Source organism: Vidua macroura, chromosome 3 (genome assembly GCF_024509145.1).
Source record: "Vidua macroura isolate BioBank_ID:100142 chromosome 3, ASM2450914v1, whole genome shotgun sequence".
Taxonomy (NCBI): domain Eukaryota; kingdom Metazoa; phylum Chordata; class Aves; order Passeriformes; family Viduidae; genus Vidua; species Vidua macroura.
In genome coordinates this window covers 20028190-20048025 of record NC_071573.1, presented here as the reverse complement: position 1 = coordinate 20048025, position 19836 = coordinate 20028190, and the positions used below count along the sequence as shown (strand labels likewise).

The 19836-nt window shown below is 37.9% G+C and overlaps 1 protein-coding gene across 1 annotated transcript in view; it reads left to right on the top strand.

Moving 5' to 3' along the window:
• LRFN2 (leucine rich repeat and fibronectin type III domain containing 2) overlaps positions 1–14823 on the top strand; it is a 35297-nt gene extending 20474 nt beyond the window's left edge. The window contains exon 2 of the mRNA XM_053974553.1: positions 12341–14823. Coding sequence (XP_053830528.1) covers positions 12341–13259 — 919 coding nt within the window. The 3' untranslated portion in view covers positions 13260–14823. The remainder of the gene's footprint in view (positions 1–12340) is intronic.
• The last annotated feature ends 5013 nt before the right edge of the window (positions 14824–19836 follow it).

Here is a 19836-nt window from a genome sequence, read left to right as displayed (position 1 = left end):
ATTCTCTATTCATGTCAAATACAGACACTGTGCCTTGCTGGAGTCCTGCCACAGACTGATAGTTCTGCCTATCCTAATTCCGCATGTCACAGGATTGGCACCATCTGGGTGTGACCTAGGAAAAGGCCTGAAACAACATTTAGAGAGGTGAACTCAAAGCCCAGCAGCTGTGTATCAAGTGGTACAGAAGCAAGTTTAGGACTCCTTCTAACCCAGCCCAGTGCAGACAAGCCAAAATCAGCAGTTCTGCTAAAGAAACACAACTTTGCAGGACTTCATAAGGGAGTAAAATTTCCTTATTCTCATGTTCATACATTCTGAGCTGCACTCTGATACTTCTAAGGTAACCATTTACCGGCAAAAGAAGGAAAAATGCTTTCCTGAGTGCAACATAATTTGTTCTTTAATCACTGCAGGTGTAAGAAATCTTCCAGCCCATACAGTGGTTACAGGGATCATGCTTAAGTTTCCTCTTCAGGTTTACATTAGGTGTTAGAAAAGTTGAGTCAAATGCTGATTACTATACTGGTAATACTCAAGACAAATATATGTATGGGAAAACAGAGTCCTATGACTAATATACCTAGAATGCAGTGCTGTCTGTGCTCTCCAAAGAAGCCTGAAATCTTACATTTCTATGTAAGATTTTAAAAGTATTTACTGTGCTACTTTTCTAGGAATGAGTCAAACTTTTGATTTCTTAGTCTTTCTGAAGGGATCGCACTGAGGTTTTGATGCTGCTTGGTGCAATGAATCAATGTTCAGCTCAACCTTTTTGTTCCTAAAGATCAACAAATATTTGGCAAATTTCTACTACTCCTCATTTTGACAGGATTAGGACAGCATTCCCTTATCTGATAGTAGAAGTGACTAATGATGCTGTATTCTTCAAGCACACAAAAACTGTGCATTTAATACCATTGTGCATTTGATTTGCATTTTATTCCACACTCCTTTTTAGCTCTCAGGGTAATTTTTGCATGTTCTACTTATTTAAGCTATCTGGAGTTACAGCAGGAAAGCTCAGAGAAGATTTTAGAGAATGAAAATTTTGAGTTTTTCAGTCTTTACCCTTGAAGCTCTCCAAAGCAGAGCAATCTGTCATTACTCTTTGAAAATTTTTCAAGCAAAGATAAAGAAAAATCCTTTTGTTCATTTCCCTTTCAACAGTACAGAGCACTCTTGCATGTTATTCCACAGAATTTATAATTTTTCAGTAAAATTATTCATAAGCTGCTTTTCATTGTCTCTAATGACCTCATATGGATGCCTATAACAAGTAAAAGCTTTTGTTCTCCTGATAAACAATGAAATACCCATGCCTGCAAAAACCTGCAGGAATGATGACTAGCAATTAATCATGGTAAAGGAATAATAAACGTAGCAGATCTGGATGTAGCTCATCAACAGGCTTGATGCCATACCTATCATTTGTTGTATTTGGAGATTTTGTGCAAACAAATTAACTTGATTACCTGCTCACTGTCTGATGTCTATTTGATGTTAGAACCATATTCAGAAATTTAAGCCATAAGTGGGTAAATCTCAAGAGCCAGGTAAAATTTTAATCAGTTGGTGATGTTGAAACATAAGAAGAAATTCTGCTCTCTTCTTAATGTTACACCATCAAATCTAAAGAGAACAATTGGAGTTCTCTTAAATAAGAGGGAGATGCAAAATTTTACTCCTATATTTATTAACTCATTTAATATGCAGCTTTGGTAAAGAGTAGGATTTCTTTCCTTTTCTGGAACTAAAAAATCTTTTGCACACTTTCTGTGAGTAAGAACTAATTTTAGGATGGCCAAATATATATTTGAAAAGTATGTAGCTGATACGTGGAAGAGAAAAAATTCCAAATAACACTGCTCAAGCTTTTCTCTTTCCAATGAGTTCACTAATTGGATGCATAGCCTGGATACTGGACTGCTGATATTTACTAGGCTGCTAGTAATCTGCTTTTAGACTCCTAATTGTGGAGAGTTTGTAAAATGTAAATAAATAGTAGAGTACTTTTTGCTAAATTTTGTTCATGTACCAGAAATCTGTGGCACTTATCTAAGGTCCTTTATTAGATATATATATATTGCTAAATGATAAAACATATTTCTAGACAATAATATCATGTTACTATTTGAAGCTATAACTGACTTCTCATTTTATTTCTCCTGGGGTCATTATAAATTAAAAATTGTTTTCTTGCTGGATGGGTGTTACTTTCCTTTTCGGTAATGAATTTGTCACTCTTCACACAGAACACTTTCAGTTCAGGTTCAACTTTGAAAGAAGTAGGGTGTCTGACTGGTGAGCAATGCTTTTGTCTAATTTTGGTAGCACAAACTGAAAGGATGTGACTGTCTTCTATCATTTAGTAGAACATTCCAAAATCCAAGATCTCCATGTCTTTCTAGGCCATCCAGTCCTTCTAGCCCTCCTTTTCCTTTGCTTTATGTGCAATACCCAGAAAATTACAAAATGTCAAACCTCTGCTTTAGGAAATGCTTTCATTACATATCTATGTTACTTTTTTCCTTTTTTTGTTTTCTGTTTATTTTCCCACTTAGGAGACAATATTTTCTGACCATTAGTGATTTTTGCACCCCTTGTTCTTATTCTGCATATGAAAAAAAAATTCCTGAATGTTACTGCAAAGTAACCTTGAATCATTTTGCTTTTCTTTACCTTGGGCATGCTTCATGGAAATTTTTGTTCCAAAATATTTTCTCTCTCTTCCAGCTCAGAATCCAGAAGTTTGATGATTACTTTGCTTATATGTTTTTTTTTAAAAAAAGTTTCCTCAGTTTACAAGAAGCAAACAATTCTTTTGTATCCCTTTCACAGAGTAAAAGGTGTTTCCAACGTTTGCTAATTGGGTAGGTTCTCCAAACACAGGTAAACTATGTCTGTGTCTTTGGTGAGTTGATAGATGTTCCTTTAGTTCATTTTTCTAGAATTGATAAATGCAGTTCTCCCTTTCTCTCCCCTGGGAATTAAACTATTTTTTCAACCTTCATGATAAGAGAGATACTTATGATTCTGGTAGATAACCATTCCTTATATCTTGAGAATACCCACAACAAGTTCAATCAATGAGGTGGGGAAAGTCTTGAATGATATGTGTTTAAAAATTTTAATAATGCATAAATTGTGCCTTAAACTAATGCTGAGACACTCTTCTGCACAAACTAATACATCAGTGTATACACAGTTTCTATGGGTAGTGATGCCCATTTCATTTCATTTCATTTCATTTCATTTCATTTCATTTATTTCATTTCATCTAATTTCATTTCATTTCATTTCATTTCATTTCATTTCATTTCATTTCATTTCATTTCATGTTTTTTTCTTTTGGTTGGAATAATTAGAATAGTTTTGTCAGCTGTTAGCTGACTTCACATTTCTCTTACTAGTGCACGAAGATTTTTTTTGATAGAAGAACTTGAAACAGCATGTTGAAGTTTGCTTTGGCCAGCCAATTACAAAATATGGACAAACATAACTTCAGGCAGTGCCTGGAGTTTTTGTCATTCTGGCACGACCTTCTGGACATAAAATTATCCTGTGTGGTAGGACACCAAGTTTCTAAAGGACATGTGAGTTTTAGCCTGGCATAAGTGCTCTGAGTTGCAAGCAGGGACAAAATTGCTAGCAAGTCACTGAGGATCTTGTTCATCTCAGCTCACATGAGCTCTCACAGAAAAAGGGGGTGGGCATCTGTAACCACTATAGGATCCCTTCATTATAATTTACACAAATCTCACTGCCTGGAAATAAGTGGAAAACCCCGCTTGTAACTTTCAAGGACAGCATATGGCTGACTCTGACAGCTGGGTTCTGCCAGGAAAATAGCAGATTCGCTTTTCCAAACTAATTTCATTTGAGTTTCTAAATGTGCTCATTACTTATAATGTTGCTCCCTTCTGGTAACCTCTGCTGGTATGGAAGGATGACCTTTTCTGATGTAACTGTCTAACACTGCAAAAAAGAATTCAGAATTACTTGAGTCAGAGAGAATAATCATGACCCTTCAGCCAAGTGTATGAGCCATTTGTCTATTAAAACCTGGGAAAAGTGTGTGCCCAGGTCCCAAATTCTGCTTAATGACTTGAACACCCCTTCCATAGAAAAGTTTTATCTCTCCCCATCTTTAGAAACAGGGTGGTTGCAATATGTTGCTTCCACTGTCAGTTGCTAACTTTACATACTGTTGAGTAATCTCTAATATTCTGGCTGGCTCTTTGAAACATTGCTGTGAATTATGATAGCTTTCTAACTCTACATTTACGTGTGGATACAGAGTGAATTCATTAGTGTGCCTCTGCATTGTTGCCATAAATACCTCAGCTTCACGTTTACTAACAGAAATATTGTGTGGGCTTTCAATTACTCCACTAATGAGCTTAAATATGTTTTAGTTGGATTTGAATTAGTGTGAGGATTTTTTTTTTTCTGAGGCAGTTAGTATAATTGAGGTGAAAGGTGTTCTGTGTGCCTCTGAATAGCTTGGGTGTGACTGGATTAATCTTTAGTGCTGACAAGACTTCCTAGAGTGCATCTGCTTTCCCTCTAAAGATAAAATTGAAAGCTCAGGGCGCTAAATTTCTGCTTCTGTTGTGTCCACATGAAAGAAATTATAGCACAGATCAGGGAACCTGAAAGTCTAATTTTGTGTTGTCATACAACATGAACCCAAGTGAGATTGTCCTAGAGCAGTAGCTTGCACCTGAACAGCTGAAGTGAGCACCTTCATTGATTTAAAGGATCAGAGGATGCTTCCTCTGAGGGTGATCTTCATCCAAGTGCCTCACCCACTGAGCCTGACTGCAGCCCCTTGTGGTTTGCAAGAATTTTGTTGAGAATTATAAAGGGAAGAGAGCAATGGCAATGGAGGGAAGCAGAATATCTTGTACCATACTTCCCCTTTCTCAGCCTTGTGAAATAATGTCCCCTAGAGGCCTACACTTTCCTCTGTCACTTGATAAATTACTTCAAAGTACCCCCAGGGGACATTATTGAACAGCCTATAAAAATTTTTATATTCTCTGAGAGAATAGTTTAAAGTTTGGGTTGTTTTGGTTTTTTTTTTTTTTCTACTTTCCCTTATAGCACAAGGCATATATTTAATATCAGTATCTCTCTGGCTCACCATCTTCTGACAGACATATCAATTGCTTTTGACTCTACCCTCTCTTCCCCACCTCCAACCCCACTTTTCCAAAAGAGCAGGAAAGAACCTAAGCAAATTAGGAAATAATAATTAAATGATATGTGCTATGAGTTTTATTTGACAAGATAGATTCTCTGAAGGGCAGCTGGATGAATGAGTGAAGAGAAGATAAGTTTCAGAAAATTATTTGTGTTTAATAATAAATGTTCCATCTGAAGGCAAAATTATGATTGCATTTCATAAAACCCCCCTAAAACTAATAAAATAAAAATGCAAGAAATTATTCATGCTGGGTTGATTTAGTGTTTACTGAAAAAGTCTGGCTAACTCCTGATATTATCTGACATTTCTTTATGTTGACATGACTGACAGAGGAATTATACCCTGTTGCTAATACTAACGAACATCTCTTTTCCCAGGATACCAGAAATAAACTGTCATTTTTTTGAAAATGCAGGTCACAATAGGTCTCTGTCTTTTCCAGATTTTAAATTAAAATTTTTTGATCAGGTGCCAAAAGAGCAATCTCATACAGAAATTTACTTGGTAATTTTTACCTAGGTATTTTTTGGGTTTTTTGTTTTTAATTCCTGAGGCCTTAGGATGTTCTGAAGACACATATTCAAGGATTTCTTTTGAAATCTGAAGGGTCAGTAATTAATCTCCATTGTTAGTGTACTAGTTTTTAAAAATGTTTTATATTCAACTTTCATTCCATCACTACAGAAACTGGGGATTTCCAGGATAAAAACACAGAAAAAAATTACACCAGTATATCCCATAAAACTTTCAAGCAAATCACAAAAGTTGGCAGCCAACAAGAATGCTAAGTGTGCAGCCCAAATTTGTCAATTGCATGCTCTTGCTCCCAGGCAATACATCATGTGTGACATTTTCACTTCAATTTAGATTCTTCTAGTCTTCCTCTGATCTTTTTCTGCCTTTTTCTCCTGATTTCTTAATCTCTGTCCACCATCTGAGGGCTTTTCACTTTACTATCTTTAAAATTGTCTTGTCTTTGCTGAAAGATCTTCACATTTTTACATGATTTTCAGTTAATCTTTCTCCACTATGCCCCCACAGGAGAAAAGTGGGGGGCATACCCCTCTCCCCTTTCTCTACCAGCCTACTTCTATCCTACTGAGATTGCAGGGGGACACTCTACCTGAAATGTAGGACTCTCTAAGACCCTTCTACAACACTCAATGGCAAATTACCTGGAATATTTTCTTTTTTTCTTTTCCTCCAGAAAAAAACATATGAAACTGGACTGAAGGAAAAAAAAAAATCTTAAAAGAGGGGACAAACTTATTAATTAATAAAAGGATCATTTTTGGCATTAAATTCTCCCTGAAAAAGGAAAATTGTTCAGATTCCAGTGTTTAACTTTTCTGGACTGATTTCTAATTCTGAGAGTAAGATTTTGCACTTAAGTGAAAGCAACTTTATCTAAGAGGAAGTTTAGGAGTGCACAGTGAGACTGGCATTTTCACAATAAGGCTTTACTATACAGAAAAGATAGTGTGCTAACTAACTATAATATAATTTTACAAAACAATTGCTATTTCATCCTTGCACCCCTCTTTCTCTTTCTTTTCCCCTCCTCATCACAAATTATAGCGAATAATAACACCATCAGTTAGCAGTTGCTCCATAATTAGTGTATAGTCTACAACAGCTACAAAGTTCACCCCCAAGGAATTAAGCTTTTTTAACTTTTTTTTCACCTTTTCCTGATACAGCATTTAATAAATTAGCACGATTCTATTTTGAAGTCCTAGCATTCATTTCAGTAGGAGAAGTTGTATACAGGTAGCATATAGACTCAGATGATAAAACAAAAATTCTGCATAGGTAGTAAATAGTCCTGAGAAATATATTAAAAAAAAAAAAAAAGAAAAGAAAAGAAAAAGGACTATGACAAAAGCAACATAGTCTAGTTACTATAGAAATGAGTCTTGGAAGTTGCAAGTACCTTCCCAAAGGAACTGCCTTGACAGGTTCTGTGATTAAAGCAGTTTTAGACTAAAACTAGATAGTATCATAGCCCTCTTTTGATGGAGAAAAGGAAGAGAATTGCCTAGCCAATTAACTTAATCTGGGTTTTGTCTAATTTGTCTGTTTTGCATAACCACAGTATTAACCAGCAGTTCAGTCCTGCTAATCCCCAGTGCTATATAGAAGAAAAGAACCATTTGTCTATTACAGTGTAATCACAATATCTCCTAATTTCCTCTGATACAGTACAGGCCTCTTTTGAGAGGAGATTGCTGGCATTATCCCCATTTTATAAATTAGGAGCCTTACAGTACAGCAAAATGATTTCTCAGGAACTGAGAGTTACTGATAAAGTGGAGCCTGATATCAGTGAAGCTGATAAAGGAAGAATAAAACTCAGTTATCCTAAATTCTCAGCACAGTTCACTCTCTGCAAGCTTCAGTGCTCACTTGCATCTGGGATTATGACAGAAGTCTGCAGCAAACCTATTCCCCCTGCATTTCTAACTAGTTTATTTTCTAATTTTCTTAATATCACCACACACCGAAGTGAATAATTACAAAATTGCTTGTTTCTGTATGTTGTGTCCACAAGGACATAACAAGGACATTTCAGTGGTGATACAAAATAAAATTGACTTCAAATAAGATCTACCACTCTCCTTCCCTTTTTTTAAAATGTGTCTCATGGACTCTTTTTGGTGTTTTGACAAAGTGAGACACAATTCTCCATGGATTGAAGGGAATGCATTTTTTGAAAAAGCCCTGCAAACCTTCATGGCTCCATAGCTCTTCATCCCACATTAACTCTCCAAGGAGCATCTGTCTACTGTTGTTCTATTTCAGACACTTATGCCATGCCCCAGTCCTGGCCACAGGTCTCCTCCTCTTCCAGTAACTAAAGCTATTGTACCAAAGAGTGAGAGAAGGGGGCTTTTTCTGGTAAATTAAGAAGGACAGTGGTAAGACCCCATCCTCGTTTCATTCCTTATGGAGGCAGGATTTTCAGAGAGGTCATATGTTAATATATGAATAGTTTTCTTTGGGATATTTTGACCTTCAGATAGGATTCAGAAGCTAGATTAAGAATCAGATAACAAAATCCCGGCAGGAATGTAGAGATTTGCTTGTTCCTCCTACTCCAAAGAAAATAAGCTAAATGAGAATGGCAGAAATTACTGTGTCTTATGTGTCTGGACAGTGAAATTTCCATAAGATTTTGAAATTGTGTCTTGACCTAGCTGGAACTCAATTTACACTTTCCCCTTTGATATATTTGTGTGTTTGTTTGCTTTCCTAGTCCTCACTGCTCCAGGACTCCTTAAACTGGATAGATTAACACCTTTCATAACCTATAATCTATAAGCAAGTCTTTCATTAGTTGATCTTTTCCTGCACTTAGTCAACTGTCACTTTTTTTTTCCTGAAGAAAAGCTAGAATCAAATTTAGACCTGTATTCCTCTTTTGTTATAAGAAGTTTTGTGATTGTCCACCTGCCCTGAAGAGCAGATGGCCAATATCAAGTTTGTTGCTTCAAAATACCACAACTGTAAAGTATGTTTGCTATCTGAGGGCTTGCAAGTGAACACCAAGATCTTCTGAATTGCAAAAGCTAACAGCTTTAAAAAGCTATTTTTGAACTCTAATGCACCAGATCCTTGCTATCTGAAACCAACTTTCTGTGTTTAGGTGATGAGTGGACTGAACAAAGCCTTGCAAGATCTCTGCCTAGATTCAGTTTTGTGTCCCCTCTTAGATTTACAGCACCTCTGTGCTATTGAGTCCCAGAGTTAAGGGCATGGTGGTCCATGATTAATGGCACTGCACATATGGAGCAGCCATGAAGAGAAAGCCCCCTCTTAGGCAGCAAAGCAAAGATTGAAGTGACATCTTGCTGTTGTGGGGACAATCAAAGAAAGAGTCATCAATATCCCAGAATGAAAATGTGTCTGCATTGATTTTAGATGTGGGGAGCGTTAAGAGATGTCATCCATCATATCTGACTGGCAATATGTTTGGGGAGGGTAGACCAAAGCATGGAGCCATGCCAAAATACTCTTAAAATCTGGCAAGTTTTAGAGAACAAGATTGCCTCCCCTGTAAGATAGAAAAATAAGTCTGAAATTAATTACCTAACTCCTAATACTACTGAAATTGCTGCTTAATCCTATGCTTAGCAGAATAATTTGAATATTTTACAAGTGCATTTAAAGTTTATTTACAGAAACATCCCAAAATTCTTTATTTTAGATGTATATGGAGAGTTGATTGTTTTTTCCTTGATTGAGATTCCAACTGTAATCTTTTAAAAACACATTATTAGTCCCAATATTATCACAGATTTAGCTTCCAGGATTCATTGAATTTAGAAATTACTCAATTTCTTTCTAAGGCTAAGATGAGGTTTTTATTATAGCACATTTCAACACAGTTAACCTGTCCAAGCTTTAGGACTAGTTATGGCATCACTTCTGTACATTCAAAAATGGATTGACTATACACTTGCCACTATTCACTACCTGCCACTCCTTGAAATATTCTAGGCAGTTACATTTCCTTGGAAGCTTGTGTGTAATTGTGTTTGAAGAAAGCAAGTTGTAAATGATTTGGGCTATCAGTGTTCACTGAAATTGGGCATTAGTGTGTGAGGCTGAACAACTGTATTTCTACTTGTTTCTAATGAGGTTTTACAGTGAAATAACTTCTGAATGACTTAACGAATGCAGATTTTTTTAAAGTTACATATAAAATTTTTAAGTTACATAAATACATATTTTTGTATGTTGGTTTGCTTTTTAAAAAGAGCCACATCTATACCTGAGGCCAGACTGAAGGGTTGTGTAAGTGGTGAGAAAGCCTACATGCAAAGATGACCAGACACATGCAAAGCTATAAAGTGTGTAAACCCAGGTGTTTGCTGCTTGCTTGGAGACAGTGGTCTCTCTTGTCTCTGAGCTTCATCTGTGCAAAGCCAAAGGAACCACTCTAACAGGTGGTGTTATAGTCCTGTTTTTCCAAGGGTTATGACCCAAGTCCGAGACCGAGCTTGTGGGGCTGACTACTCTTTCTGTGAACAGCACAACTTGTTTGTATTGAGGTTTTACAGTGAAATGACTTCTGAATGACTTAACAACTACAGAATTTTTTAAGTTTTGGTCTGGGAGTGGTGGTGAAAACTGGAGTATAGCACTACAGAAGGAGATAGGAAGCAATTGGTGAAACTATTCAAAGGTTTAAAATCAAATGTTTGACAGTCAATAGTATTCTGTTATTCCATATATCATCCTTGGTGTGTGCATATGTACTTGAGCAATTTAACAAAGTGCAGTCTGCTGTGAGCAGAGATGTTCTATTCACAGAGCCACAGGGAGAGCAGAACAATTAGAAATAGCTTGAGACCAAATATTTCAACTTTTGGAACCATTTTAGCAACAGTGTCTGGAGTGTTTTATGAGGGCTGCTTTATGACCTCTCAGCTCATTCTGAATAGCTCATCTATATCTGTGTCAAACAACTACATTAGGATGATAAATGTGCCTAGAATTTCAAATACAACATTGAGTAAACCTGCCAGATGATGTTTATATTCCAAGAGTCTCTCACCGATATTTCTTTTCCTTACAGAATTTTTTTTTGTGTTTGTTTGCTTTTTAAAACAGAGCCACATCCTCACCTGTGGCCAGACTCAAGTGTTGAGTAAGTGGCGTGAATGCATAAATGCAAAGATGATCAGAAAATCATCTTTGCAGAGCCTTGAAGTTGCTGCTTCTCTGTGCAAGTCTGTTCCCTCCCACTGCACAGAAGGTGCTGTGCAGAGCTGCAGTTTGTGCTAGCTGTGGCAATGATTTGAGGCTAAGGAAGCCTGGCGCTCCGACAAGGAGTCTGCCTTGTTCCTGTGCCCAGGCCTTACCCTCCCAAATAGTCACACCAGCTCACTGTGTGCTCTAAGTGCCTGTAGGACTCCCTCGTTGCTGGTGCAAAAGACCTGCAGATCTAAGTCATAATTAATGGCTGTTTTAATTTCAGCTTTTTTTCTCTCGCCCAAGCCTGTAATGTAGCAGTAATGAGAAACATGCATGGGGTATCTCTCTGGTGTTATTCTTGGCTACCCACCAGGCACCAAATCTGGGATTCTCCTCTCTGTTCCACTAATGTGCTGCAATTTTCACCGGTTTGAAATGGGGGTAGACCATGTTCATCCCCATCTGCTAATTTTGAATGCTAGTGATGCTATAATATTGCACGAGTTCAAATGACTGCTCAAGTGTTATGGCAGCAAAGAATAATGTCCATAAATGTCCCAACTTGGAGCACAGCTTCAGCCTAGCTCTTTGTTTTTTGGAAATGGATTTATACATGAGTAGAATTTTTTATTAAAAAAAAAAAACCTTCTTATTTCCATACCTATATCTTCCTACCTATCCTCACACTTCCACAGCCCATACAGCCACTGCCACCATTCCTTTTTTACTCACACAGGGGAAGGTGGTTGCAGTGGTAAATTTCTGGCAAAGATGATGATGGTAGCTGCATTTTTAGAAGATATTTCCCACAGTAGGGAGTAGGAGGATGAGGAAAATAACTGGGAGAGTGGAGAAAAAGAAAGAAATGGTTGCCTGCCTTTCATTCTCAGTCAATGAGAAAACTAAGTGTAGAGCCTTGCCTTCACAAGGTAAGTAACCTGCTGATGTTAGACAGTAAATGTTCAGGCACCTGTGAAGTGATATGACAACTGCCACGCTGACTCAGCAAACACAAAGGTCATTTGCATACTCAGAAAGAATTGCTCTTTGTATGCTTTTATTCTGAGTTATTTGTTTAATTTTGAATATATTTCAGATTAGGACAGATGCAAGTGATGAGAAAAAGAATCCCCAGTTTAGTTTGGTCTGCTTTTTCTTATTCCCTTTATTGCACAGTTGAGAGCTGGCCCTCAAAACTTGCGTGTTACTGAATGCTGAGATGTTGAATCCTCAGGAACTGGGAAGCTGGAATGATTGTTTGAATTTTATGGCTCCTCTCTGCCAGTACTTGGAACAGTTAATACCACATTGTTCTAATCTCTGTTCTTTCTTTTACCTTTGTGTCAAGGTAATCAATTGTCAATAACCAATAATGTTTTCTTTTTCTTTTTTTTTTTTTCTTTTTTTTTTTTTTTTTTTAATTTCAAGGATGATACCAGCTACAAACAAGGCCTTTGTTGTAACCAACCTTGTCTCTGGAACAGGCTATGACCTCTGCGTCCTGGCAATGTGGGATGACACAGCCACAACCCTTACTGCCACCAATATTGTGGGATGTGCCCAGTTCTTCACCAAAGAAGACTACCCTCAGTGCCAGTCAATGCACAGTCAGTTCCTGGGTGGGACCATGATTCTGATCATTGGAGGCATCATTGTGGCAACTCTGTTGGTGTTCATTGTAATTCTCATGGTCCGCTATAAGGTCTGCAACAATTCCCAGGGCAAGATGTCTAATGTCAGCAACGTCTACTCACAGACGAATGGAGCACAACCAGTTCAGAACGGAGTCTTGCCCCAAGTCAATCCCAAAGTGGTGGTGAGAAATGAACTTATGGAGTTTAACTGTCAGTCTGCACGGAGCAGCATCTCCTCGTCCTCCAGCTCTGCGAATAGCCGTGACTGCGACAACTACAGCCTCCAAAGTGAACAGGGCACATTGTCCAGTAAATGGAGGCCTCCTTCCCGGTCAAAACACAATATTGACCGGCTAATGGGAGCTTTTGCCTCCCTGGAACTGAAATGTCAGAAAAAGGAGGAGATGACAGACTCCAGAACTTCCACGGTGGCCCGCCACACGGACAAAGAGCCACTGCTGGGCCAGACAGAATCCAAATTCCGCAGCTTCCTCATGTTGCCTCTGGAGGGCAAAACTAAACGTAGCCATTCTTTTGACATGGGGGACTTTGCCACATCTCAGTGTTGCACCTACCCAAAAAAGATAACAAACATTTGGACAAAGAGGAGCCTCTCGGTCAATGGCATGCTTTTGCAGTATGATGACAATGACCTAACAGGGGCCAAAGGGACTTTTGGGAGCTCAGAGTGGGTAATGGAAAGCACAGTGTAAATATCAGTGTCTCCCCCCCTTCTCTTCTCCCCTCATGTGTTATAAAGCGTGGTTTGCTTCAGGGTCATGCAATTGGAAAGAGAGGGGAGGAAACATTTTCTGTTGTACTGGCCAAAAAGATAGGCAAGCAAGTTACAGGAATAGTAAAAGAGAAAGAGGGTCATGAAATGTGAATAGGCACATATGGTACCATTCCTGTCTGGCCCCAACTAAACCATGCGTGAATGTTTCAAGGAATTTGCTAGTTGTATTTAGCATTGCTTTCCAAAAGTTACTCAGACTCCTGGTGAACCTTCACACAAGATTAAACAAAGAGGATGAAAAGGGATTTAACAGCAGAAATTTAATTTTACAGGGTTTCTTTTTACTTTATTTCTTTGTTTTTGTTTTTGATTTTTTTTTAATGGCACCTCTTTTTTTTTTTTTTTTTTTTTTTTTTTTTTTTTTTAACCACAGAAATACAATTCTGTGGATATGACTGGTGCTAGGATATATCTGGTTGTCATTCCAAGGAATTTTCTCAAAAGTTCAGGCAGGGCACCCACAGGGGCAGATCAGAGTAAATTGTTCAGCACAATCTCATGGTCTTAACTGTGATATCTGGGCAAACAATATTTGTTGTTGAATGGACTTTTGGTTGGTATTTAATTATTTCTCTTCTCTTTTGATTTGTTACTGCTTTTGAGCTGCTTTTCTCCCCCCCCCACAACACAAGGTAAGTTTCCATGTATATTTTGTTTTGATTTTCAGCCTCATCAAATACCCCAGATGGAAAGGAGGATATATACAAAGGTCAAATATCTGATGTACTGTATACCCACTTCAAATACCATCCCTTTTTGTCCCAGGAAAAATTGAATCTAGGGACAAATAAAAAAAAAAAATAACCCTCTTTCTTCCATCTCCTTCATAACCTCTTCTTGTCAATGCTCAAGGCAGATTGCAGCAGATACTGATATCTGTAGGGATGTTGCTATCAAAGGTGAGGAAAATAGTTATCAGCATACCCTAATAAAGGATGAAGAAAGGGAAAACAAAAGTAGCTCCTGGGAGCTCTCCACATTATGGATAGCAGTGGCTTCTGGTAGGGGTCATGCTCTCACCCCACTAAAATGACAGACTTGCACCCTACTGTGATGAAAACTCCTTGTCTGTACGGTCACCATGACATGTCTTGACTGTATCAGTAACATCAGGAAAATTAAGTTTCTGTATATTTCAGGGTATTGGTTATGTTCCAAATTAGCCACAGAAGCTGAGTAAAATTTGGGTATCACAGAGGACAGGGGTGTCCCATGTATCCCTTGTATTACATGAAGCCCTTCCCCAGTCTGGTGCACTCCCCTGTCTCTCATCCTCAGGAAGACACTTATAACAGGAGCTCTTCAGGGTTTGTAAATGGATTCTCAAATTGGTTTTGGTGAGCATTGCTGTGGTTGTAGAAATAAACATGGCCCATCCAGCAGAATTTATTTTCCTTAACAATTTTATTGTGATTTCTAGCATTCTGCTGGCTACTGCAACTGTCCTGTCATTTGTTTATTTATTTGTTTGAGCAGCTGTTGGGAACCATTCCGAAATTGCACATTGTTACTATGATTTTGTAAAAGAGGTGGAGAAAGTATGCAAGGCACAGAGAAAATAACACATGAAAAAACTCTATGTATATTTTTTTTAATATATTGTGACATGGCTGTGTACTTGATCTTGTATTCGTCATGTTTCCTACTTGGAGTTTTAGATAACAACATCCCTGTGATCAGAATATTTTTTCCTTTATTTTCTTTCTCTTTTTTTTTTTTTTTTTTTGCTACAAAATGTACAGTAAAAAAACATCCTTGGGAAAAAAAAGTCCCTGCTTTTCATTTATTTGTTATTCCGTGGTCTGCTTTGAAACCTACCAAGTAATTATTTTTAAAATTATCTTTAAAATTTAGATATTTGCTTTTTCTTTCCCACAAACTGTATTTGACTTCAGGATTTTAGGCATAAAGTAGGAATCAAGAAATACATACCTTTTTGGAATGCATGAAAAGAGATTTTGTAAAAGGCATTTCACCTCTTTTTCTGTTGTTACATTTATACAAGTCTATATTACTAGAGTACTCTAAATCTTGATCTAAAATCTGCAGACAGAAGAGGTAGCATTTTTAGACTTAGGACCTGACCTTCTGTAGGTTTTTGCTCAGATTCTTGCTCGCCAACAGCATTAATAGATTCAAGAGAGATCCAGTCAAACTTTGTTTGGAACATTTTTCAAACTCTGTTTTTCTCACACTTTCTGAGATGAATGACACCTCCAGTGCCAGAATCTACGCAATCCAATTGTCCAGATGGCAGTTCATATTAACCATTAATGACATGTACATTTATGTTGCACTGAAAACTCTTAAAGAAGTTCTCGTAGTGAGTTAGTAATTTTCTTTTCCTTGTTCCACTGTGGTGCAGCTGGATTTTTTATGTTGCTACTTCACTCTGAACATGACATCTGGGTTGTTTTTAATTTAGACATTGAGTTAATCTTCAATATTAGTAACATATGCAGCCATGAATTTTCAAAGTATATCACATACTCAAAGAGCAATACTCTTTCACATTCTCATATAAAATTAAAAGAAGTAAGCCAACAGATGCAGTTTTAAAATAATGGATAGTTGCCAAAGAACCAAGGTAATAAATTTCACACTCTAGCAGCTGCATTTATTATGGTTAATCATAATATTAATTCATTTAGCTTTAATGAATGAGGCTCAATCCACACCAGCTGATTTGCAAATACTGAGTAAAATTAAACAGGTGCTGGACAACTACCTTTTGTGCTCACAGTACTTGAGAGGAAGAGGATTCAGGGACTCAGAGGTGAGGCAGGGAGCCTCACATTGAGTCAGCAAGTGGCCAGCCCTCAGAAAGAGTTGGAGCTACTTATGGGTTGTGATCATCCTTTAAGTGCCATCAGATGCTGCCCTACTTCCACTATCAACAAAGCAGGCCTTTGGAATTATCCTGTGGCTTCCTCTGTATCCCTCTGAGAGCTGCTGAAGGCAGCTCTGTAGTTTGGGTTACATTCTGAATCCATGCCCTAATTGCTAAAGTGCAATTATGGCCTCAGGGTCCTCCACACACAATCTGACCAATCTCTACCTTGCCTCTGTTTTCCTGCGTGTACCTCACTCAGCACCTCTGGGTTTGATTATTCTTCTGTAGTGCTGCCACAGTACCATAGTAGGGGTTCTTTTTTGCCTCACTTCTGAGCACAACTCCACATCAGTGCTTCCTGAAATGACACATAGATGCCCCTTTACTTGGTGCAATAAATATTTTCACTCATCATTAAGGAGTTGAGATAGCTTCAATGGCCTAGCCCTCTCATCTCAGGAGAGAGAAGAAAAGAGAACTTCTACACTGAGAATTTTATATGGTGTCTCTCAAGTTAATATGGGGTAGTCTCATGTGCAGCTGCACCAAACATGTTTAGGGGCAAAGGCCAGGTAGTGCAGATAGTAAAGAAAACAACAGACATCAACAGGAGCCTTTGGAAAAGAGAAATCTGAGAAATTAGGGGGGCTAGAGAATTTAAAGTGAAGTCTATGGGAATAATTAAAGACATTTGCATATGCATATGTAACTCCTGTAAGTTAATTTTTTGAGGTGTTTTATAATAGTGGAACTAGCTTTTTTCCTACAAATGTATGTCATTTTCTTGAAACAAGAAGATATGATTCTACTGTTAAATTACACAGTTAGGCCTGCTAAAAATCCAACCCAAATCCCCAAAATATCATCCTATCATTCTGGAGAATATTAAGCAAGATGACAAAATGGAAAATTCTGAAAGTAGTGATTATGTGGATTTCATTTGATGTCTGCTAAGAACCAAATGGTTGTATGAAATGAAAATAAAAGTGTGTGTGTGTGCCTGTGTATGTACATATGCATAGCAAAGCAGACCAGCCTATTTCCTTACATTTATATTCTTACAGATTACATGAATTGGAATATACTTCTGGTTTCAAATGTTCTTTCTGAATTTGCCAGCTCTAGAGAGCAGCAAACTTTCCCACTTTCCTTAGAGGAAGATAACCCATTTGATATACCTCCAAACTACACACTGTACTTGGTTATAATTGGTTATATTGTACTTGGTTATAATCGTAAAGCAATGCAGAAGAAAGAAATGAGAGGTGTCTTTTCCCGACATGATGTGAGATTGAAAAGGTGGTAGATTTTCCTTTGCTAAACTTGTTCATATTTCAAATCATGAGACTGATCTGCTCTGGCAAGAGAAGAAAATAATATTCCAAATGCCTGCTTGTTTCATTTCTCACTTTTCACCTAGCAAAGGGTTGCAAAGACAGATAACAAAAGACAGTCCTTGGAGGTTTTCTGAATGAGTGCAATAAATGCAGCAACTTTAATACAGCAAATTTAAGCACATTCTAACCTGGTGGGCAATGAATAATTGCACCTGATAGCTAAGAAAACATTTTAGTGTTTGAACAGCTTGAATGTTACATCTGCTTGCAATGTTTTGCACCCATTAACCTGTGGGTAACCCACAGTACACCATATGGTGCTCACAGTACCCCCCTCTACCCCCTGCAGCCTATTTCTTTGGAACCTTTTCTCAGTGACTCTCTGTGTTCAGTATTTGTAATTGGGCAATTCTGGATGTGGGATTATCAAGAAATTTTATTAATATCTTGCCTGTTTCACCTTTAAATTCCCCTAAACCTGATGATGAGATCCCTCTGAAAACATTAAATTAGGGTTGGTTTTAGGCTGTGGGCCAGATGAAAACCAAATCAGAGTGCCTCAAAACTCTTGCTTTCAATATAGGAATTTTATGTTCTGCAGTATGTTTTCCTTGTCCTAATTAACCACTCCTTAATCCCCAAAGGTACAGCATTCCTTAGCATCAGCTGTCAGAAGGCCCTACTACACGAAACTGTGCCAGATGCTTATTCCCGATATTAAACTTCCAACAGATGGCAAATGTCAGAGATATAAATACGCATCCAGATACAGATATATCAGCAAGTGCAGGCATTTGTATTCATGCATATACATCCCCATGCACATGTGTACACATTGGACTCTTTATCTGTATGGTTTATGATGTACAGGTTTCCTAGCTTGGTAATGAAGGAACATTTACATTTTTCATTAAATACTAGTGGAAGAAAGAGAGAGAGAGACAGAGCAGAAACCTCTTCTTTATAAGAAGTAGATTACTTGATAAGCTGCATCTCATCTGAGTTGGGAGACATTAGTGCTTCAAATGAACTTAACTGGTGGTGAAAATGTTCATTCATTTCCTACAACCACAGCGAAGTCTCGACTCCTCTGTTAGGGCATTTATTCAGCTGATGCTTCCACCACATGAAGCAGATAAGTCTCCTGTCAATGAGGACTTGTGTCCTGCAGAGAGGTAAGCAACCACAAGGAGTTACTGTTCTGCATTCTCTGTCCCTATTTGGACTCGTAAATGTGCCCTGAGGACATTGTGCTTTAGTTAGTTACCTTGTTTCTTGGGAGAGGGCAGCATCACATGTTATACTCAGTCACATGAGGCGCCCAGACGCCAGGCTAGAGAAACTGGTGGGAAAGAGAAACACTGAAAATCAATGACCTGTATTAGAAGAAAATAATAACTTTGAAATCCAGAAATCTTAGTTTGCAAATAGGAGAGGAAAATGCTCCATTGGTTACTTGTAGAGTTACAGAGGTGGGCATCAACTTATGTCAAAAGTTTGCCCATAATATTTTTCATGCAATGAGAAATTGAGTATCCAAAGATATCCATATTTGATGACACTTTTCAATTTCCTTCTGTGGGACTAGTCTATTTTAAAAGTATTAATACTCCTATCCACTTCTCTTCAATGAATAATGCAGACTAGTTTAATGCTGGGCTGTTAAACACCACCTGTACCATTTATGTGTCAAATCACAAGATAGGTGTCTGAACAGGAAAAAAAGACTTGTTTCAGGGAAGCTGTTCCTCTTTGACAATGTTGTTGGTTTATAGGCATGAAATGCCTGATCTGAGAAGGCAAAGGCATGATGAAACACCATCTTTATACCCTGAGTCTTGATGAGACATAAAGTAAAATCCAAAGAGTGGATAGGTTAATCTTCTTTCCTTTGAACATGACTCAGAGAATGAAAACTTCAAATAATTAGGCTCATAAATGGGATATGCCATAGACAGAAAAATAGTACTCCTCAGACAGATGAGATCCAAGTGTTGCAACTCAGGGAGTTGCATGCTATCACTGGTGGAACAGTCATGCACAAAGGCTGCTGAAGCAGGATCCAAAGAGGATCACTGCACAGGTCACAGCTGAGACAGGAGGCAAGGAGATGTAGGAACATGCTAGATCCAGCTATTCCATGTCTAATAAATTGTTCTATCCTAGTATCCTGTGACAGGACACTAGTTATTTCAGAGAAAGTACCATTAGGAAAACTTCAGAGAACTCTGTCCCAAAGCCTGATGTGCTGCACATCCTTATCCCCTTCTCCATAAAGAAGCAATTCCTTCCAAAATTCACACCCTGAAAAATAAAGCACAGCG